Source organism: Nycticebus coucang, chromosome 2 (assembly GCF_027406575.1).
Source record: "Nycticebus coucang isolate mNycCou1 chromosome 2, mNycCou1.pri, whole genome shotgun sequence".
Lineage (NCBI taxonomy): Eukaryota > Metazoa > Chordata > Mammalia > Primates > Lorisidae > Nycticebus > Nycticebus coucang.
This window is the reverse complement of record NC_069781.1, coordinates 112487672-112511265: the sequence shown is the minus strand read 5'-3', so window position 1 is coordinate 112511265 and position 23594 is coordinate 112487672. Positions and strand designations below refer to the sequence as shown.

At 43.5% G+C, this 23594-nt stretch overlaps 1 protein-coding gene across 5 annotated transcripts; it reads left to right on the top strand.

Annotated features, from left to right (window-relative positions):
* Positions 1 to 4630: 4630 nt before the first annotated feature.
* Positions 4631 to 19917, top strand: NFIL3 (nuclear factor, interleukin 3 regulated). Of its 5 annotated transcripts, none has more exons than XM_053579036.1 (2): positions 4631 to 4763; positions 18061 to 19917. In XM_053579036.1, exon 2 carries the CDS (start codon positions 18230 to 18232, stop codon positions 19616 to 19618), a length of 1389 nt encoding a protein of 462 aa, XP_053435011.1. In that variant the 5' UTR covers positions 4631 to 4763; positions 18061 to 18229; the 3' UTR covers positions 19619 to 19917. The 5 variants fall into 5 exon arrangements, with proteins under 5 accessions (XP_053435011.1, XP_053435018.1, XP_053435014.1 ...); XM_053579043.1 differs by lacking the exon at positions 4631 to 4763 and adding an exon at positions 4780 to 4939; XM_053579039.1 differs by lacking the exon at positions 4631 to 4763 and adding an exon at positions 5368 to 6066.
* The last annotated feature ends 3677 nt before the right edge of the window (positions 19918 to 23594 follow it).

Below are 23594 nucleotides of genomic sequence, written 5' to 3'. Positions count from 1 at the left end.
GTTTACTCCCTCAGGCCTTAGAAGAAGGAACATTCAGAAAGGTGAAATGCAGCAAGGGAAATAATAATAAGATAACTAGACTACCTATAGAATGGGAGAAGATATTTGCAAACTATATATCTGACAAAGGACTAATACCCAGAATCTGCAATGAACTCAAATCAGCAAGAATAAAACAACCCCATTAACAAGTGGGCAAAGGACATGGAGAGGGTGTTTTCAAAAGAAGATATACAGGCTGGACATGATGGTGCAGGCCTATAGTCCTAGCACTTTGGGAGACTAAAGTGGGAGGATCACTTGAACTCAGGAGTTCAATACCAGACTGAGCAAGAGTGAGAAACCCCCTCCTTGTTTCTACTAAAAGTAGAAAAACTAGCCAGGCATGGTGGTCCATACCTGTAGTCCCTACTGGGGAGACTGAGGCAAGAGAATTGTTCAAGCCCAAGAGTTTGAGGTTGCTGTGAGCTAGGCTGATGCCATGGCACTCCAACCTGAGCGACAGAGTGAGACTCTGTCTCAACAAGAAACATTTATTGAAAATTAATTTTAAAAAAATTTATTAAAAGACTTTAAAAAAGAAAAAAAGATTTTGGCCTAGGGCCAGGCATGGTGGCTCACACCTATAATCCTAGCAGCCTAGGAGGTCAAGATGGGTGAATTGCCTGAGCTCATCGGTTCAAGATCAGCCTGAGCAAGAGCAAGACTCCATCTCTAAAAACAGCCAGACATTGTGACTTGTGCCTGTAGTCCCAGCTATTCAGGAGGCTGAGGCAAAAGAATTACTTGGGCCTAAGAGTCTGAGGTTGCTGTGAGCTATAATGCCACAGCACTCTACGAAGGGCAACAAAGTGAGACTCTGTCTCAAAAAAAAAAAAGAAAAAAAAAGATACTGGCATGGATGCAGTGAAAAAGGAACACTTACACACACATACTGTTGATGGGACTACAAATTAGTCCCATCACTAAGGACAACAATATAGAGATTCCTCAGAGAACTGTAAGTAAACCCACTATTCAATCCTGGTATCTACCCAAAGAAAAAGAAGTCATTATATCAAAAAGCCACCTGCACCTGAATATATATCAGAGCACAATTGCAAAGATATGGAATCAACCTAAGTGCCCATCAACTGATTAGCGAATAAAGAAAATGATACACACACACACACACACACACACATACACACATTGAATACTACTCAGCCATAAAAAGGAACAAAATAATGTCATTTGTAGCAACTTGGTTGGAATTGGAGACCATTTTCCAAGTGAAGTATCTCAGGAATAGAAAAACAAATACCACGTTTGCATTCATAAGCGAGAGCCAAATGATGGGTATACACAGTCATAAAGTGGTGTAAAGGACGCTGGAAACTAAGAGGGGAGGGTGGGAGTGGGGCGAGGGATAAAAACTTACTTATTGGATACAACGTACACTATTCTGGTGATGGGCACCCTAAAAGCCCTGGCTTCATCTATGTAGCAAAAACACTGTACCCTCTAATATTTTGAAATAAAAATTATTTAACCAATCTGGTGGCACCTGTGGCTCAGTGAGTAGGGTATATGCCCCATATACCAAGGGTGGCAGGTTCAAACCCGGCCCAGGCCAGCTAAACAACAATGACAACTGCAACAACAACAACAACAAAAAAAATAGCTGGGCACTATGGCGGGTGCCTATAGTCCCAGCTTCTCTGGAGGCTGAGGCAAGAGAATCGCCTAAGCCCAGGAGCTGGAGGTTACTGTGAGCTGTGACGTCACAGCACTCTACTGACAGCAACAAAGTGAGACTCTGTCTTAAAAAAAAAAAAATTTATTTAAACAATAAAAGTGAAATGATGCTTTGTGAGTCTGTTCAGAATGCACTATAGTCCCATCTCCTGAGTTGCAAAGGGCTCTTTTCAGTAAACTGCCCCATGCAGGGCTTGGCAGAAATGCTTAGATAAGCTTTATCCCATTGATTTGAGCTGGATTGCAATGAGGATGTGTCATCCCTTATCCCTTATTCTTAGTAAAATGATTTTTGTTAGAACATATTTCACAATTTTGTACCTTACATACTTGTAACCCTGCTAGCTATGTCACCATCGTTAGCTCACTGCTGCCACAATGCTTGCTCCATCGCCAAGATTTTGCAACAAACACAATTAGCTGCTTCCAAAGCCTTGACCAATTTTAGTGTATTCTCCTGCTTCCCACCCACGGTTTTTTGTTAATCTCCTTTATTTTGGCACCCTTAGTTACATATACCATTTAATGTGAATGAATAAAAATGCATACAGAAATGTGTGCCATCTGTGGTGGCTGAATTTAAAGAGATGTTTCAGTTTTTGTGGTAGTGTTCTTCCAACATTTTCTTTCTTTACAAAATCACCTCTTTCTGATATTTCCCTGGGTCTTTTAGAAATGCTTTGAAATGTATTTAGACTATCAGCTGCTTGTTTGAGGAAATCGTGTCGTTGGTGCAGAGATCTAATTTCTTTCTTAGCTTGAGCAAGAGCTGTTTAATAGGAAACATTTTGGCTTCTCATACTTTTAAGCCACAGTTTCTACGGAGAGTGTTATTTGACCATCTTCTATTACCCAATATCCCACAAGAACTAGTTTCTGAAGAATAAGGCCAAGCAGGCTGAATGAACTCCTGCTAACAGAACCACATGGCAGAAGCTGGGGACTAATTGACAGAGGCTGGAAAACAGAGTGGAAATTTCTTAAAATTCACAACGTCTAAGTTGTGGCTGGATGGGTAGGTGTCAAGAGAGAAGAGAAAAGTGGAGGCTTGGCAGAATAAAGGAATTCTAAGGAATAGTAAGGATTTGAATGATTGGAAAAATGCTAAAGGAAAAAATTAAGAATGAATTGAGTAAATCAAGAGAAAGAAATACAAAAGAAAAATAAAGGTCAACAAAGGCAGAAGAATAAAAAGAAAAGGCAAAGAGGAAGGGGTAGAGACAGCTGAATGATGAGAAATGACATGAAGCACAAAAATAAAAGAAAGTGCGCAAGTGAAAGAAAGAAATGCCGTTCCAAAAAGTTTCTGCCTAAGTAGTCAATGACTCATGAGGTCAAAGCCAAAATCCCAGCATAAAGCACATACTGATGCGTGTGGGGGGGATGAGAACCTCACCACTGCTGCCATGCTAGCTCATGTTTTAAAGCCTCAAATTGAAAGTGAAACGAACCCATACCCTATGGAGTCCTAGAAACTAAGCTTCTGTTCATGAAGTTTCACAAAAGGGCATGAGATGGTCAATCAACAGAGTACAGTGGGAAGAAAACAGTCCCAGCAAACAGGAGCCCTGATGGAGGCTGCAGCCACACAAGACAAGACCAGTCAGGGGTCACCAAAGGGTTTTTAGCTATTGAAACTTTTCCTCAAAGAAATCCAGGAGCCTAATGCACAAAGCGGACACAGTGGAGCTGCCCAGCTTGGGCTGCCAGGTGGGGAGCCTGCCCTTCAGCACTGAGCCTTTCCTCTCTAGGGGCAACTCTGCTGAACTCCCTGTCCAGCTTCCATCTGGGTAAGTCCTGGGGCTTCTTTTTTATGAATTGCTGCCAACACTGAAAATCAGGATATTTTACTAAAAGAAGAAAAAAATGTCAACTTCCTTTTGAAAAATTGGAGCCATGGTCCCCTGGAAGTATGTTCCAAGACTGCAGCAATCAACAAGAGCTGAACAGTGCCTCCTTAAATAGACACTTTCTCCCTTTTTGACACGCCCACACCCAACTGACCTGCATTCCTTCATACCTCTCCCTGGTAAGATCCAGCGTAAAAACGTCCAGTTGCACATGGCCTCTTAGGGGTCGTCAAGCTCAAAACATTCTGCAGCTGTAGGGTTCTTCCTGTCTTAGTAACAGGAGGCCAATTTTAGTTGTCGTGCCCTCAAATTATAGCTCTTTTATTTGCTTAATCAGAAAGCATGTTGGCAATGTAATAAAATCAAGTAGAATGTGGTTGATTGTCTTGTGTTAGTAGTTCTCATCCCTGTCCTGGCCACCTCCTCCATTGCCCCCCCCCTCTCCAGCAGCACTGAGCTGGACAGGCAGCTGAGAAAGTTTTGACTTCATACCTAAACCAGAACCCCTTCATCCTAGTCCTGAGAACCTCCCAGCCCAGCTCTCTGGGTACAGGCTGATGTCCTCCCCAAACCTCTCTACCCTGGTTAATTTGTTTCAAATATCTTAAGTTCTAGGCTCCATTCACTCAGGTTAATCCCCAGATACTTGCCTACTCTGTGCATATTATAGGGTATAATATTGGACATATCACCACCGGGGTCCTGGGGACAGATCCTTCACCATATTGTTTATTGGTCCCCTGATCACCAGGAGGAGCTAAAGAGTTATTTTCTAAGCTGGTATTACAGACACCTTTCACATTTCCTCTGATTTCCAAGTTAGATGGTAATAAAATCTGACGAACAAAGATGATAGAGGCACAATCTAAAATATTCCAAGTAATCAGAGGAGCATCAGGTTCCAAAACTCGACACACAAAAAACAAAGTTTCCAGGTTCAGAGAATTCCTCTGCTATCATTGCCTGGGGTGACTCCAGGAATGTTATCTGCCTATCTTGAAGGTCAACTTGTCTTTTTTATAAAAACATTTACTAACCATTCTGGGATGGTTTTGGAATTCCATGAAATTTTTCAAACGGCAGAACAACGTGGAGGACATGTTGTGGAGGAAACAGGAGATTATGCAGGGCAGCTCTGGATTTCTGGAAACTAGCTGCATTTCTAATCCTGAAAAGGTAACCCATTTGTGGATATGGTTTGGATTTTGTCTAAGACAGGTTTTCAACACTATAAATAGGCATTGTGAAGGTTTGTGGAAAAGGAACTATCAGTAAACTTGAGAAAAGTGGAAATCATAAACCAAAATCAGGATTCCTTTTCATGAAAGCAGCCAACTCTTCAGAACAAATAGGTAAGGAGGGGATGTGATTCCTGAATTGGTCAGCACCTGGGAAGGCGTCCCGGGGACCACCCTGTCTGTAAGACTGTACCTTACCAGATGAGCAATATTGCCCTGGGAGGCTTTCCCAAAACTCAACCATAGATGACACATATTGTTAAAACGTGACTCCTCATGATTGCTTATGATACCAACTGTGGAATGTGAGACTAGAAAAGGCAGAAAAGAAACTCAGTGAGTAGACTTTCTGTTGATGGTGGATACTGGGGATGTGAAGATGGTATCTGAGTGTACGACGCTGCTCTTCCCTTAAATGTGTTTTTTAAAAAAGGAAGGAGAAAAAAGTGGAAAGTCTGGAGGCACTCAGCCGGGCTCCCACACAGTCCAAGCAGAGCAGGAGGGTTTCGGCTGGAAGAGGCCCTCCTCCCACCTGCCACATTCCCTATTTGGGCAAGTTTGTGAGTCACTGTCGAGAACTGGGCTCCCTCGGCCAAGGCTGCATTTATCTGCCCCTCGATGCACTTATCTGTAAACGCAGGGTGTGTGCGCCACGTGCCCCTCGCTGAGTCGCTAGCGCCATGACTCAGGGAGCTCGCGGCTTAGGTGCTCTCTCTCCCATTACTTCACAGCTCTGACGTAGCTCGGGAATGAGGGGACGATTACCGCATCCAAGTAGGGGCACAAATGACACTAAACAGCTATTAGCTCAAGATCGCCGTTAGAGACCATGAGCGGTCGCCTCAAGCTCCAGCAGCCAACGCCAGCGGTCGTCCCAACCGGGCACGGCGGGCTCGCTGTCCCCCACCTTCTCCTAGAAAAGCCGCGCCCGCGCGTGGCGGGGAAGGGGGGTGCAGATGGACCTCACAAGCCTAGTTTCCCAGCTCTGTTACGCAACAACTTCGCCGCCGTCATCTTGCCCTAATTGTGCAGGGGGCGGCGTTTCTGCTCAGAGCGTCCCCTCCCGGCTCCCGGCCGTCGCGGCTCTCCGGAGAGGCGCCGGGGCAGTTGACTCGCTGCCTACGCAGCGCTGCACTGCGCCGCTCTGACCGGCCGCCCCAGCCCGGTCCCCACCACAGCACGCCCCGAGTATCTGCGACTCGCCAGCCGCCACCCCCGCCCTCCGACCTGCCCACCCCAAGGTAGAGGGGTCCTCTGGGGAGTGAGCGGGGAAGGGGAGGCCGAGGTCCCTGCCACGCCCGGGTAGCCGCAGCCCGAGACCCTCTCCTCCGTCCGCAGCAGGTAGCCCCACCGGCTGCAGCTGTCGGGAAGACAAAAAAGGCTTCTGCCGGCGAGGGTCGCGAGGTGCAGAGCCACCCCGGCGTCTAGGAGGGTGAAGGTGGCGAGGAGCAGACGAAACGGCGAGACTGGGGGTCCCGGACTCCTCTCCAGGCTCTACGGCCGTTGCGCAACCCGGCGCCCGGAGCACGGGGCTTCGGCTCCTGCGGACGCTTGGGCTGCGGAGCCGGCCGCGACTAGGGAGGGACGCGAGCTGGTATTGGCGCCTCCGTGAAGGGGGAGCTGGGGGCGGGGCTGGAGGGCGGGGCCGCGGAGAGCCCGCCCCTGCCGGCCGCGGCCATTGGCGGCGGGCAGGGGGCGGGTGCGGGCGCGGCGATTGGGGCCGCGGCCGCCAGTCACGCAGGGCTGGCGGGCGGCGACGTAGCGCGGCGCTCGGAACTGACCTACTAACACACATCTCTCGGCGCGGCCACGGCGCCCGCGGACCCGGCGCGCCTGCTAGCCTCCCGCGCCGCGCCCTCGCCGCCGCCCGCTGCCCGCCGCCTCCAAGGCCCCTCAGGCCCGGCCCGAGCCCCGAGCTCCGCCGGCCCGGCTCCGGCCACCCCTTTCTTTCCTCGCCGGCCCGAGAGCAGGAACACGGTAAGCGCTCCGCCCACCGCCGGCCGGGGGCCCCGCGCCCGCTCCCTAGACGCTCGGCGGGCGGGCGAGGGGTGCGGGCCAGGCTGCGTGCGGGGCCGGGCTGCGCGCGGAACTCGCGGGCGGCGACGAGTGTGCGCGGGGCATTCATTACATAAACTTTTGCTGCCTTGTCAGGATGGGACTCGCCACCTTTAGGTGGTTGCTTTGATTGCAGCGCCCTAGCGCCGGCACGTAGTCCTGGCTGGTTTGCGCTCTCCCCCCGCCACTGTTGCATAATGTCTCCTGATTTCAGGAAAATTGATGTTTTGGTAGAGAAGAGCGCCGGGGAGGCTGAGCAGAGACTGAGCCCTCTCCGAGCAGGAAGATGCTCTTTCCTGCCTCTCCTTTCTCGTCCCTTCTCCCGGGCTGGCGACGTGCGGGGAGAAGAGAGGGTTGAGTAATGGGGCATAGTCTTGATTTGCTTATTGAGAAAGAGGGTTGGTAGCGTGAACAGTGACAGCATTCGGAGAATGCCTGCGCGGCGTTTGTTTGTGTCAGAGGCTGTGTCTGCACAGACGTTTTCCACCCTGTTTGTCGTCAGCGTATTTTACAAGCCCTCAGGAAGGTTGTGGGATTTGTCCTTTCATACATTGCATAATCTGCCGGCGGTGAAATGTTGGCAGGGATTACAGGCTGATGTGGGAATATGCGCGCGTGTGTGCGATGATTCGTTAATTTTAGCGCAGCCTTGGATATTAGATACTTATTTACATCTACGTTACGTCCCAAATAAACATGTTTTAAAACGATCCTGCAAAACGTAAAAGGAAGAATGCCTCGGCCAGAATTCTGATCTTGGGTACATTCTGATGTTGGGTACTACTGGGGTTCGCCCTTTCAGTGTTCTGAACTGTTATTTTTGAATCTGGGACGAACCATTGTGACGTGTGCCTCCCCACCTTCCTAATTTTAATGCATGCCATTTGATCAGCCCTTTTTCTCACCTTATTGTCATTGCTTTTTCAGACACGACAAGACAGATCACATAATAGTTTCCTGGAAATGTTGCATTATGTAACTGCCGAATTTGCTGGCAGTGAACGTAGAGAGAGGGAGGTAATTACGTGATTTTATAATCTTGCTACAAAGAAAGTAGGACACTCTCAGCCTTTAAGAATGTCACTGTAACTGTTTTTCCCCCACTTAAAGATATTTTAAACAGGAAAGTAGACAACCGGGTAAGCATTGAGTTTGCTCATGCTGCCGAATGTGTCTTTTGCCCTAAATGAAATGTGCGTTCTTCTAAATTTAGAACTATCACATTTTAACAATTGTGGCCTGGCAGTGCTATTTCTGGTGTTTTCTTCAGGGCTGTGTGCAAATACAAGTTCAAGGCCATTTGCTGTAGTTTTAACTCCACGCCTTCGGAGACCTTTGATAAGATTGTATTTTTAGGAAGGCATTTCACAGCGCCCGGTGATTTGCTGGACGCTGACTCCCATTTATCTTTTTTAAGGACACTTTAGGAAACTGCTGTCCTCTGAGAACAGCAGGGAACGGCCAAGTGTCATCTTCTGTTCTTGGTTTTTGTAAATAACAACAAATGAGGTCAGAAGTATTTATTTCACGTCGTATTTTCCCCAGACTAGATTTATGGGAAACAGATATAGGTTAGTAGATTGTATTTTTGTTTGGATACCCTAGTTTTACTCATGTGAAGATACACGAACATGTAATTTGCCCAGATACTAAATTTTCTGGACTATTACATAGGATAATTACATAGGAATGTATGTATATGATGATATGTATAAGAAGGGATTTTTTTCCCCCTAACGTAACATTTAAATAAAGTGCAGGTTTTTTTGGGTGGCGGCGTGGGAACGTATTAGAGAGCATCATCTTGGAACACAGTATATTGCCCCCAAATAACCGTAATCCCTTTCCCAGAAGCTAGTGTTGCTCTGGGCCCCCAGCAGCAGAACCTAACCTACTTTGCGAGCTTGAGTGGGAGTCCCCCGCCTGTAGGAGGCCGCGTGGCGCCACCTTCCGAGCGCGACCTCCAGTGGCGCGTCGTGCGACTCCGAGCGCGCCCCTCTCTCCTACAGACCCGTGGGGGCTTCAGGAAGCCAAGGCTGAGACCGCGGGGCTGGGGGTGGGTCTTAGGGTGGCGGGCGGGGACCTCCCGCTGGAACTGAGAAACGCCTCTGGGCGACGGTTAGACACGGGCTGCTCCGTGGCCTGCGCTCCTCCCCACCTCCTCCCCACATTCCTTTGTTCTGGCGCGGGGGGTCCTCGCGGCGCCGAGGCCCCGCTGCGCCGCCCACCCGGAGGGAGGAGGGTCTTGGGGAGGCGCCGCGTGGGGGCGCGGCCGCGTAGCCTGGGCCCTGGGGACCGGCCGGGGGCCCTGGGCTGGCGGGTGCCCAGTAGGTTCGCCCGGGCCGCGGGCGACTGGCGGCTGAGGGACCCGGGCGCAGGCACTGGCGGAGAGGGTCAGTCCGGGAGGCCCAGAGAGCTCGCGTCACGGCGGCCGCCCTCGGATGGGGCAAAGCCAGGGCCTGACTTCCATGCCTTTGCACCGGGAGGCTCTGAAACCGGCAGACACCTTTGTTCGAGGAGTCCTCATTGTATTTCTGAGTCAAACGCTTCTACATTGGAGAAGTGAAATAGACCTTAAGATAAACCTCCAAATGTCCACAGACCACAAAAATTAGGGGTAGGAGCGCTCCGGTGATTAAAAATGAAGGTCTCAGCTTGACTTTGGCTAGTAGAGCCGATATTTTCTTTTTTAACCTGCTTATGTGGTTCAAAGCTAACATAGAGAGAACTCCTATCTCCAGAGTTCAAAATAAAATTAAAATGCCCACATAGACGCTGCTGTAAGACTACATTACTTTCACCTTAGCATAAAGACCTCAGGATTGTGCTCATGCAGTAATTCACAATGAATTCAGGAAGACGTCTCTGAAAGCACCAATGCAGTCTGCTCTTTGTTGAAAACAGGAAAGCTGGCTCCTGGGGCAGCTCATCCCGCAGCCCTGTCCCCTCATCAGTTGCCTTCTCTTTTGGCCTGCCTTCAAAGATTAGAGACCGGCTTTGGTGAGGTGCAGAGAGCTCACGATAACCCTGGGTCCCAGGCCCCAGCTGTGATCCTCCTCTTTTGGCCTGATTTCCATCAGCCTCCAGGGTAAACTGAGGTTATGAATAAAACTTGTTGAGCTGAGCAGTTGTGAGAAGGTCAGGAAATGCTTGCTTGTATAATTGGCCAGGAATGATAATTTTAGGTGTACATAACGTGTATATTCACCTTCATTTTTCTTTCTTTCTTTTTTCTTTTTTCTTTCATTTTAGAGACAGAGTCTCACTTTGTCTCCCTTGGTAGAGTGCTGTGGTATCACAGCTCACAGCAACCTCCAGGTCCTGGGCTTAAGCGATTCTCTTGTCTCAGCCTCCCAAGTTGCTGGAACTACAGGCACCCGCCACAACGCCGGGCTATTTTTTGTTACAGTTTGGCTGGAGTCGGGTTCAAACCCGGCACCCTCAGTATGTGGGGCCAGGGCCCCCCTCACTAAGCCACAGGCCCCTCCCTCACCTTCATTTTTCAATGCCTAAAAACTCTGTGCAGTAATAGTAAGGGTTGATACTGGAATTAAGGCTATAAAGATCTTTCTTGATCCTTTTTTGTTCTAATAATGACTATTTTTTTCTGAAAACTGTTTGCCTATACATTCAGTGTTAATTTCAGTTTGAAAGGAATTCTTGACAGTAGGATTGCAGAACTTCAAACTTCCCAAATCATTGGGTTGATGTTTTGGGGAACTGTTTGAAGGAGCAGAGAGATGAGGGGCTGATAGCAGGAATGAGGTAACACGTGTGGATGGCTCAACATTTTCCATTTCCTTCAAACTTTCTGTGACTTGTTTTCTTCAGCCTGAATGATCACCTAGAATTTTGTGGTCTAAGATCACAGCGGCTAGCCAGACCCCACAGATGAACTCTCTTAGAGGAATGTATGTAGCCCCCAAACTACAGCCAAACCCTGTAAAACTGTTTTTAATCCCTTTGACTGACAGAAGAAATTTCATTTGGTTTACTAAGAATCATGAAGTGGCAGATGGCAGTCATCCTTGCCTTGATTCTGGTCATTCTTCAGAAAAGATGTGAAGAGCTAGTGTTGACCACACTTACTCCGTGTGGGCCAGGCACAGTGTTGAGGGCTTTTGTAACCATCTTCATTTTACATGGTAGCATATGAGAGTTCCGAGAAATTGATTAGCCTGAAAAGAAGATGGGGAAAGTTACACCTAACCAAAATGTGTTCTCACATTCACTGTAGTTTTTGAAACAATTTCCTCTTCTGTGTTAAAGGCTTATCTTTGTGAAGTGCAATTATAACATCACTGTGATGCAACAGCTTGAAAATTAAAGCCCTTTGTGAGAGCCCTTTCACATATTGAGCAATGGGTCTGACTCACTAGCTGAGTGGATTTTTCTAGTTGACCTTGCCTTGGTCATTAGAGTCAATTCCGAGATGCAAATGTGATTGCAGCAGGGAATGGAAAAGGTGCAGTCATATTGCCTAAGCTTTATTTTTGCCCAAGTTAAACTCATACATGAAGCTTCATTATTTCCATTGTAATCAAGATGGTATTGATGCTGTTAAAGTTGTTTATTTTTAATTTGTATTGAGGAATGAGAGCACTCTTGGGATTGTATTCAAAATGTGAAAGAAACAATGTCATTGAAATTTCCTTTAATATTCATTTCTTGTTTTTGTAAGGTATGGCTGTATTTCACAGGGTTAATACATTGTTTGGTATCCTGTTATTTTTTTCTAAATTATATCGAGTTGATTTTTTTTCAGATTGGACTTGTTATGAGAATGTCGAAAGACATTAACCTTTGATCACGGACATTACATAAGAATTTTTCAGTTTCAAAATGAATTTGTATTACCACCACCTCCAATTAGCTCTCAAATTTCTTACAAGTAACTTTCTTGTAGTTAAAAAAAACTGTTTCTCATATGGTTTTAATTAGAGAGCATAAGCTTGTTTTTATGATAAGAAAGTTTAGTGGGGATTTACTGGATGCCATTTGTTAATAATCTCTGCTTTGAGAACTCAGTTGGTTTGGAATCAGAATGATTTTGATAAGCCTTTTAGTTATCAGAACATGGTGTCTTTTATTAATTAAGATTGATAATTAAGAGGGTCTTAAACTGTTAGTAGTCTTCAAATAAACACTTAAAATAAGCCTTCCCCCCCTTTTTTTACAATCCACTCTATTCATAAGGTACACAGTAAAGTAAATGACATTTACAATCACCCACTGACTGGGAAGTGGAAGAAGAAATTACAAAGCCAAACTGAGGAGAGTTGGGGTGATTCTACAGTATCATTAAAAACATTCAAGGACTTTCTCCACCATACTGCCCTCCCAGTCCCCAAGCCATGCCATTTTTGTCATCATTACACCATGTTACATGTATTACTTATCCATTGCAGAATTTCTTGCAATCCTTCTTTGTGATTGTTGGCGTCCCTTAAGATTTCAGATTAGTTGCTAGACTGATCAATTATCTTTTCAAAAATCAAGGACATTAATGGTCCCCATTTTGAAGTTTCTGTAGATTTTTTTTAAATGCATTACTGCTCTTCTCCCCACCCCCACCCCTTAGCTACGCTCCCTCGTTAGTGAGAGCTATCTTTATTTCTCAAACCATGCAATTGTTTGGTTGTGCTAGTATCTCACAGACTCACCCTGTGAAGTCTTCAGAATATTTTCATTGTGCATTAGGTTACAAACCCTGGCCTCTTATAAAAGAATGTCATTATACTATTTCATATTTCAATTAAATTACATTGATGCTATCATAAAATGCAATGTTGGTATCCTGTTAAGTTTAACTCTAATTTTCAACTAGTCCTTTGTCAAAATATTTTCATTTATCATAAACTCCATCCGGTTTATTTACAGATGCACCCAAATAGAAAAAGTAGGTCAATTTGCTGCTATAATAGGATAGATTCTGGCAAAGTCTGGAGTCTGTTTATGTGTGTGCATTCCCTGTCTTGATCAAGTAACATTTCTCTCTAACTTTAGGGTTAGCTGCTTACTGGAGACAAAATTATGTTATTAATGTGAAGCACTTAGTACTTACAAATGTCTAATATAGTTTTCTTAATTTAAAAAGCCTTTTCATTTTCAACAGGATCAGAAAATTCTACTACAACCTCAGTGTTTTCTAACTGAGTTTTTTATCCCCCATACTCCCTTGGCCGTAAAATGGATTATTTTCTTATTTTGTCTCTGCTTTTAAATACTCGATCTTTTTTCCTTATCTATGAAAAGAAGAGAAGCATTTCACTGATGCAAACATCATGGATTTTACCCACAGAAAGAAAACATAGGTTAACATTTTGCTAGCTAATATTAATAGTTTAAAAATATAAAAAGCTGGGAATTGATTATTTTTTTCATGAAAAATGGCACTTACCTCAAAAACAAGCCTTCTTCCTGGAGAGATGGTTTATGGTTTTACTTAACTTAGGTTTATCTTGAAAGCTATTTTTTCTTTAATGTTATCTATACTATACATCTGAGGAAGTAAACAGTACCTTCAGAGTATAGAGAGAAAATGAGATATTTCTATAAAATTTTTTCAAATCAAAATATAAACAGAAGCATTTTGCAGTAAAACTTGCCCTTTAAAGAGATAATTAATAACACAATTTTCTCATAGTAGATTTTAATGTCTAAACTATTAGTAAGATCTTAGATGTTTGAAACAAAGCATTTTTATTCTTTTCTTTTTTTTTTTGTAAAGAATTTGAATTGTCAAACATAATTTTTGAGAGCTCAGGTAGAGACCAGAAAAGATAAAGGTGTATCTTTGTGCATGTAAGTAATGAGATAACTCCTCAAAGATAAGGTTGGTCTAGAATTCATGTTGTGAAGTTGTATTCTTTTAGAGAATTTTCTAAATCAAATCTTATTCTTAATTAAAAATAATATTTAAGTCATCTGACTTAAATTTTAAAAGTCTGGACTTATGAAATATAACTCTTGTTTAGAGAGAGAGTGTAAGAAAAACATTAATTGGTGATGGCACCTTCACACTAGATATGAAAAATATGTCAACCAGCATGTGATGACGCCTGGGCCTAAATTTTTTTTTATTTGTGTTTTTAAGAAACAGTCATATTATTTAATGGGGATAATGAAGTTAATCATGCTGAATACACTAGCATCATAGAATTGGCATGTAGTGTCTGTTATTTACCCAAAAAGAAACTTGGGCAGTGACTAATGTACCACAGCATTAAATGTTGATTTGAAAAGATGACACAGAGGTGAAGTAATTGTTAAATTAATCATAGGGGAAAACATCGGGATTTGAAATGCAGTTGTTAGTTTAGTGTAAGTACTGACGTGTTTAGAGGACACGGTGAGCTGCTTTCCGTTTGCCTTAGTTTAAGTCCATTGTTGAGGGATGGAAGTAGAGCCCCCAGCCTGACTGCCTTTCACTATTGCATTACCTTGGGAAAGACAGCCTTGACGTCTTTCTTAGCTGGTTCATCTGCAAAATGGGAGAGTCAGAGAGGCCCTGTCCTCCCTGTGTGGAAAACGGACACACTTCGAGTTTTGTTTAAAAAAAAAAGTTAGAGGTAACAATGTTCACAACTACCATATTTCTTTTCCTCTATTTATTTTGACCTAAACAGGATTGCCAGGAGATTAAAATTTAGCAGAGACATGAAAATTAAAAAAATGTTTTCTCAGTTCATCAAATGAGGTATGAAACAACTCTGAGAAAGGTGGAGGGAAGTTCTAGATGGCGATTCCATGCTGGTGCAGGAAAGGGGCCTTGGCTGGAATCTGAGCGCTCCACTGCCTAGCTTGGGACTCCCGCAAGTAACCTCTGTGAGCCTTCGTTTTCTCATCCCAAAACGGTCATTGTGAGGGTTAGTGGAATAAAGCAGGTCAGACCACCAGTGCCCGTTGTACAACAAATGTTCAGTAAGTGGCGGTTTTTGTTGTTGCTGCCTCCATACGTAAACCAAGCTGCCAGAAACCCTGTGCTGCCGGCGTCTGGAGCCCTGTGCGCATGCTCAGTGCTTGCATGCAGCCCCCACTGTCAAGGCCTGGAGTCCCGGGAGCCTGGTTTCCTCCTCCCTCATCAGGTGCCCCCCACCCCCATCAGGCTCAGTACTCGGTACACAATAGGTGCTCCATATATGTTGAGTAAACCAATTAATTAGTAAGTAAAGTGCCTTTTTTTAGAATTCACACAATAACATTAGATTAAAAAGAAAGCATCAGGCTATTTTTTTGCAGTTCGGCCGGGCTGAGGTTTGAACCCGCCACCCTCGGTATATGGGGCCAGTGCCCTACCAACTGAGCCACAGGCGCTGCCCAGTAGTCCCAGCTACTCGGGAGGCTGAGGCAAGAGAATCGCTTAAGCCCAGGAGTTGGAGATTGCTGTGAGCTGTGTGATGCCATGGCACTCTACCGAGGGCCATAAAGTGAGACTCTGTCTCTACAAAAAAAAAAAAAAAAAGAAAGCATCAGAAATATTTTCTGGTTATAAAACTTATTATTATAACAGGTAAATGGATGACTATCAATCAAACACTGAGCACCTGATATCTTTGGTTTGTTGCTAGAAGACCCCAACTATATTTTCATCTCCTTCCTGAAGTAATTTCAGTCTGGTTGGGTACAGAATACAAACATGTAGGAAGACACTCACTCCATGAGATCAGCACCTCTCTCTGCGTCATCCACAGAGCTGATAAACTCTTGTCGACACTGCAAGATTATATGATAAATATTACAGAAAATATCCTAGGGTAGAACGTGGTGATTTGCCAGTTGAGTTGTAGAAGAAACAATGAACGTGCAGATGAGAGAAGAATCACAGATTTATACAGGAAGGAGATTAAGAACAAATAAATTTTTCTGTAGTTGTAGAGATGACAAAGTGGACAAGTAGTACTTAGACACCTAGAAGAAAGGGCTAAAGAAATTTAAGACTAATGGGCACTCTGCCTTAAGTGGAGGTAGGACTGATGTTTCTGTGTGGTGTGGTGATGGCTACCTGCCTCCCCCACAGCAGAAACATGCCCGCGGTGCACACCTCTGGGCCTGGAGCCTGGAGACAGCCCAATTCTACTCAATGGGTAAAGGAATCATTTCAGAGTTTAGGAAAAACAACTAGAACAGAACAATGGGGCATTTCAAAAGCATTACTATGAGAACTGGTCAGTGAGGGGAAATGTAAAAGGAATCTGATTTTTTTTTTCTAACAAAGGGACAAATAAGGTAATGCATGGGAGAGAAAAATTGTAAAGGGAAGAAAATAACCAGAATAATACTTTGCAAGGAACCAAATGCTGTGTAAAAACTGAAAGTTGAAAAATAGAGTGGAGATTTGGAGGCATCTTGGGAAAGATCAAGGCATTGTCTTTTATCTTTTCCCTCGTTGCCCCCCTCATTTTACTTAAGGGGGGAGGACCTCACTGGGTAGCAGAATACAAACTTTAACAGGAGGAAAGGGTCCATTCAATATGTAGAGAAAAGTGGGTTTTCATGTTAGAAGAGAAAACCTAAATGGAAATCATAGAGACGAGTCTTTTTTTGCTTAGTGATAAATAGGAAGATTCCTTTTGTACGACATCACTGCCAACTGTCACTCCTTGCCTTCGTTTCCCATTAAAGTTTCATTATCAAAAAGCAAACAAACTTGGGATTAATAATCACACATTTTTCTGAGTTGTGACCAGCTGTTCCCTTAACTGTGTTGGCTCAGTTTAATGAACAAAAACATGGCGTGAAACCTTACTCTTTATGTTCCTGAAATTATTACATCATTCCTTCCATTCCTTCTGGAAAAGACAAAAGAAGCTGGCAGTATTTTCCAATTGATAAAATTAAACTTAATTTCATTAGTCATTATAAAACTATGCCTAGGAAGGAAATAGTGATGTAAAGTAAAAATGATTATGGTTTTTAATATGGCAGGAGAGAGTGCTACCGTATAGAGGAAGTGCTGAATGAACAGTTGTACCACCTCTGTTTTTGAAAAGTATTACCAACTGGAAAATTAGTGGAGAATCAGTGTCTAAAAACACAAGTTTAGGTCCAAAAACCACCATGAAAAGATTGTTAGTGGAACGTAATATGCATTTATTCTTTTGTGTCAAGGCAACTGTCAGGCCAAATCTATACACATTTCATCAGTAGAAGAGGAAGCTAATTGATGCTTCTGTTTTTGAGTTCTTTTTACTTGAAACTAATTAGTGAAACTGGAAAAAAATTATTTCCATAATTACATTCTCTTAGCTTAAAATAATTTTAAGTTTCAAGAATGCACTGTACCTTAAAAAAAATTCCCTTTGAATAGTTACTGTTTATTTTAGTTCAAAGCTACTATGAAACTGAAGTCTGTTGTGATAGATTTTCAGAACCCCCCAAAATGTGTTTTGAAGGCTCAATCTTGAATGTTTTGATAGATCCATTTGAAGGAATCAGAAAAAAGAACATTTTTAATCTCTTAAGCTGAGATGCTTCCAAAGAGATGGCTTTATTGAGGGGAATCCTTTTTATCCAGTTGTTGTGAATCATCTGGTAGACATTTGGTCGAATGTTAGCCCACCAAGCAGTCAGAGATGTGATGGGCAGGTTTCTGTCTGCCTTAAAGTGCAGATTAAAACCAAAAAAATCAGTTGTTAAAGAGGCTTTACTTTGGTCTTTGTGAAAAAAATGATCTCTATTTATATTTTATTCCATATAGGATCACAGAACATGTTCACTGATGTTAAAGGCATTTACTTTGTAAAGTTCCTTTTAAGAGGTGAGCATGTTTGCTTGGCAGGGATATAAATGTTATCTAAAATTGTGAGGAAGCATCACAATATGTAAGTAGTGTTTAGAGACTTACCGACCAGAGGCAATCTGTCATTTCCTTCCTGTAGTGGCCCACGCCTGGCCATTTCTCCGTATCTCCTTATTAAACAGCCTTTTTCTATTTCTTTTTTCTCTCTCTCCAGGGCCATGTGGTCCCTTGCTGACAGGCTGACTGGGGATTTGTCCTTTATAGCTTCATCGTATAGATACTGGGCACTTATCTCCTTTTTGAGAATGCAAACCCTGAAAGGAAGAACCATGCCTCATTTGTGGCTCTGTGCCCTAAATGCTTCACACATTTCCAATTACTACATAATTGGCAGTAAACATTTATCACATGGGTAACTGTTTCTTTTCTTGTATTGCAGATAACCAAGAAGACCCTACTCCATTCAGTAAGAGGAGCCAGACAGATTTATCCTGGACAGGAGAACAAAAGAAAGAATATTGATGGATTTTAAGCCACGGTTTCTGAAGAGTTTGAGAATACTGGGAAAATAACTTGTTCTCCGATACCACAGGGTAAGGTGGTTTCTGATGCAGCTGAGAAAAATGCAGACCATCAAAAAGGAGCAGGCATCTCTCGACACTAGTAGCAACGTGGACAAGATGATGGTACTTAGTTCCGCTTTAACTGAAGTGTCTGAGGACTTGACTACTGGTGAAGAGCTACTTCTGAGTGAAGGAAATATGGGGAAAAACAAATCTTCTGCATGTCGGAGGAAACGGGAATTCATCCCCGATGAAAAGAAAGATGCTATGTATTGGGAAAAAAGGCGGAAAAATAATGAAGCTGCCAAAAGATCTCGTGAGAAGCGGAGACTGAATGACCTGGTTTTGGAGAACAAACTAATTGCACTGGGAGAAGAAAATGCCACTTTGAAGGCTGAACTGCTCTCACTAAAATTAAAGTTTGGTTTAATTAGCTCCACAGCATATGCTCAAGAGATTCAGAAACTCAGTAATTCCACAGCTGTGTACTTCCAAGACTATCAGACTTCCAAATCCAACATGAGCTCCTTTGTGGATGATCACGAACCCTCGATGGTGGCGAGTAGTTGCATTTCTGTCATTAAACACTCTCCACAAAGCTCTCTGTCCGATGTTTCAGAAGTGTCCTCAGTAGAACACACCCAGGAGAGTCCCGTGCAGGCAAGCTGCAGGAGTCCTGAAAGCAAGTTCCAAGTCATCAAGCAAGAGCCGGCGGAACTAGAGGGCTACACCAGGGAGCCCAGAGATGACCGAGGCGCCTACACAGCGTCCATCTATCAGAACTACATGGGGAATTCCTTTTCTGGCTACTCACATTCTCCCCCTCTGCTGCAAGTCAACCGTTCCTCCAGCAACTCTCCAAGAACGTCAGAAACCGATGACGGTGTTGTGGGAAAGTCATCTGATGGAGAAGATGAGCAGCAGGTGCCCAAGGGCCCTCTCCATTCTCCAGTCGACCGTAAACACGTGCACCCAACGGTGGTTAAAGTCCCAGAAGTGAATTCCTCTGCCTTGCCACACAAACTTCGAATCAAAGCCAAAGCCATGCAGATCAAAGTAGAAGCCTTTGATAATGAGTTTGATGCCACGCAAAAACTCTCCTCCCCTATTGACATGTCATCTAAGAGACATTTCGAACTGGAAAAGCATAGTGGCCCAAATATGGTACATTCTTCTCTGACTCCTTTCTCAGTGCAGGTGACTAACATTCAAGATTGGGCTCTCAAATCGGAGCACTGGCATCAAAAAGAGCTGAGTGGAAAAACTCAGAGTAGTTTCAAAACTGGAGTTGTTGAAATTAAAGACAGTGGCTACAGAGTTTCTGACCCAGAGAATCTGTATTTGAAGCAGGGCATAGCAAACTTATCTGCAGAGGTGGTCTCACTCAACAGACTTATGGCCACACAGCCAATCTCTGCATCAGACTCTGCGTAAATCACTACTGAGCAGGAGCTGGGCATTTAGAAAGATGGCATTTGCAATAGATCAGTACATTTTGTATTATGCTGAATTTTCACTGGACCTGTGATGTCATTTCACTGTTATGTGCACATGGTGTCTGTTTGGTGTCCTTTTGTGCACAAATTGATGAAGATTAGCTTGTGTTATCACTCTGCCTTGTGTATAGTCAAATAGTCCATACAAAGGCTGTATATAGTGAACATTATTTTTGTTGTTCTGTTATAAAGTGTGTAAGTTACCAGTTTCAATAAAAGATTGGTGACAAACACAGAGCTTCTGCTCCATTGCACTTGATTTATTGGGGGTGGGATTTAAACTGCAAAAAATAGGTGTTACGGCATTCTATATTTTACTTATGTAGGGGAATTTTTTTCCCTAGAGTAAGGGAAAACTGAAGTATAAGTTCAACAAATCATTTGTTTTTGCAGACAAATTTAGGTTTAAAAGCCTCCTAAAGAGAGAGATGAAAATAACTGAAGTTTCTTGCATTTGAGACTACTTTGCTGAATTACTCTTCAATTTGTATTTTTCTTTATGTTTTCTTAAGATTAATTTTTTAAGTGGAAAAATCCAAGTCTGGTAACAGCCTCTCTTTAGTCATCTGTCTTAAGTGTGACACATCGAGGTGGGTAGTTGAGTCATTGACCCACTTTTTAGATGCAAGGCTATTTTAAGAGTGGATAAAGACTAAGGATGGAGGCATTTTTATGTTATTTTAAGTCTTAACAGTTCTAGAGTGTAACAAAGAAACTACTCTTTTTATGTAGTTTCCAAAATTCAAAAAAAAAAAAAAAACACATTAGTTCCCACACACCAACATACATAGAATGACCCTTTTTTAAAGATTTGCTAATGATGACTATGAATAATAGCTCTGTATCTTCAGGTATTGGTTTAGAAATTATAACCTAAAAGTCCAGAAAAAAGCATCTTCCTAAGTAAACTTGTATGAGATCCTCAGTTGCTCTGTAGAAGCAAGTATGGATAAACACAGCCCAGGAGCACTTCTGTTGCAACACTTACCTGCCATCTGCGTCCACCTCTGGGATGGGTGGGGTGGACGTTAGGCACAGCTTCCGCCAGAGGTTGCTCCTCCCCAGAGCCCTGTCCAGAATCCTGAATTTCCGCACTGTCCATCTAGAAGAGGGTAAAGGACTTGGGTAGTCCAAGACAGGTGCAGAGTGACTCAGCCTTCACTACCTGCCCACATCTCATATGTTGGCACCGAGGCAAAGTGGAGGCAGGCCAAGCAATGGGAGCATCCCGTTTTAAGCGGCCACAGTTTTTTTGATTGCTTGATTTGCATAAAAGCCTGAGTTTTAGTGTGCTATATTTCCTAAATCTTCATATTAAAACAAGTGTGGTGGTTTTTCCTGAAGGCAACGCCAGTAACACACTCACCACCGTCTACTTTGTCCTAATGGCCACGAGGACCACTTTTCTCTCTGAGATCTGGCTCTGAGAGAAATGTGTTGCTAGGCTCAGCCCTTGGCCTTCTCTCTTCAGTATTTTATCAGCACCTGACTGAGGCCCAGAGGCAGACTCCTGTCTTTTGTGAATGTATAAAGTAGAGCAGGAGGGCTAAAATATCAGATGGGAGTCAGGATCCAAAAGCCTTTGACAGCCTAGAACAGATGGAATGAATCAAGCAATATGTAATATAATAGGGATACAATGTAAACCCAACTTTGTATGTTTAAAAAAAAAAAAGACTATTCAAATTCACAACTGAGAGAGAAGCAGTAAAATAACTACTTTTAAAAGAAAGCTTTTGTTCCCTCAAGCTTGCTATGCATGAATAACCAGTGGAATGGTGGGTTGTGTCAACACAAATAATGTCTAAACACAGAGATAACTGTCCTCTGTACCTGGGCTGTGCTTTTGGTAAGAGGCGCACCAGCAAACATTCCAGAGGAGATAGGAGATTTTGCAATCAGGAAATGAAAGAAAATAAGAAAACTGTTGCTAGGATTACAGGTGTGAGCCACCACACAGGGCCGCAAGACAGGTTTTAAAGGAAGACGTTTGTGTCTCTGGAAGCAGGGCAGAAGCAAGCAGCGCTGAACGTCAGCTCTCATGGTGACTGTCTCCCATGGACATCATCACTAGAACTCTCTTAACTTTGTTTCATTTTGCCTTATAATTAGGACAGTGTTTAAAATGTGACTCCTTGGAAATAAAAGCAGTGCCATAAGCAATTCCAAACCCACTAAGAAACAAAGAAAAAAAGTAAAATTACAGGATGACACTTGGTTTTCATGAGGAAATGCTGTGCACTCTCCTGCCCACTCACAGTCCCCTAGAATGGTAGAAAATGTCTTTAAAATCAAATTAGTCTAAACTGTACTCAAAAATAAGAAACAAACCTCAGAGCTCAAAAAATTCTTAAGAATTCCCAGAAATGTGGCTATCAGGTAGACCTAGCTTAAGAGGAAGCCACAGATGGCCACAAACCACAGAGTCCTCAAAGGCCTGCTGGCCGGGTGACGGTGGACACAAGGAGAGGACACAGAGCCTGACTTGCCCACAGAGGCACTGACTGTGGGACCAGTGACCATGAGACCAGCAGCTGGGAGCAGAGGCAGGTGGGGTCTTGGCCCGGTGGCGGACAGTTCCCTGCACATTGACATGGGTGTCCCCCAAGAAGCTCTGCCTAACAGCATAGCCATCCTGTGGCAAACAGTATCTCATTGTTTGGATTTTTTTTTTTTTTTTTTTTGCTTGGTGTGTTCATTTTATAAAGAAGAATGCTGAGACTCAGGTTAATCTATTGACGCTCACCCTGCCAGCCAGCAGTGCAGTGCCATCAGAACGTAGGCCAGGTGCCCAGGGAAGTTCAGCAAGAGCAGCCACCAGGCAGTTTGCTTGTTCCCCTGCTGTAACCCAGGGAAATGAGATTTAGGAGTCCCTACACTGTCTGCAAGAGAAAAGGAAGGAACCTAAGTATCCAGCGTATCCAAGATTTTTCTCTTAATTTGATAAAACTGTTATTTAAGCATCTAGTTCTATAGATGTGGTAGATGCATAAGAACTTTAATTTTTTATCCCCAATGGGCAAATAGTCCCAAATAAAAACAGCTAATGTGTGTGTACGATTTCTACTTTACACCTATATACACATAAATATCTTTAGATAGCTACACATATATCCTTAAGCTTGAACCCTCATAAATGGATACATTTTTTACACAGCCATTGTTAATTAAAAACTTGTGAAAAATAATAAATTGTGTTTGTTTGTTTATATAAACTAGTAGCTACCCCGTTTTCCCGAAAATAAGACCTACTTACAGGACAGATAAGACGTCCCCTGAAAATAAGACCTAGCGCATCTTTGGGAGCACACCTTAAAATAAGACACTGTCTTATTTTTGGGGAAACAGGGTATTAAGCTTGTTTTTGAAAACTAGAGATTATCCCTGAGAAATGAGAATCATTGGCAGCACCAACCTGGTTTAGATTCCTTTTGTGTTTTGGGAGCAGGGATGGAGAACTATTTAAGTAGTGCCTGGTATAGTCACTGGGATGATTTGTGCCAAGTCCCACTAGCTACTTGCACCAGAAAAATTGAAAAAAAAAACTTACAAAGATGAAAATTGTGGGTCAGTCAAAACACCAGTAAGGACAGAGAAATAAGAGAAAATTCAGAATGATGAACTAAATTTTCCTAGGAAAATGTGAAGATGTTTAACTGGAAGTTAATATACCATATAAACAGAGCCAGGAACAGTGGCACATGTCTGTAATCCCAGCTACTCAGGAGGCTGAGGCAGGAGGATTGCTTGAGCCCAGGAGCTCAAGTCCAGCCTAAGCCACAGAGCAAGACCCCATCTTAAAAAATAAAATAAAATGCAACTGGTTTAAAGACTTTGGCACTATTTTCCACACAGGTAACTTAGTCTGATTCTAGTGGACATAAGGAAGAAAATACGAGAACTAATGGAAAAGG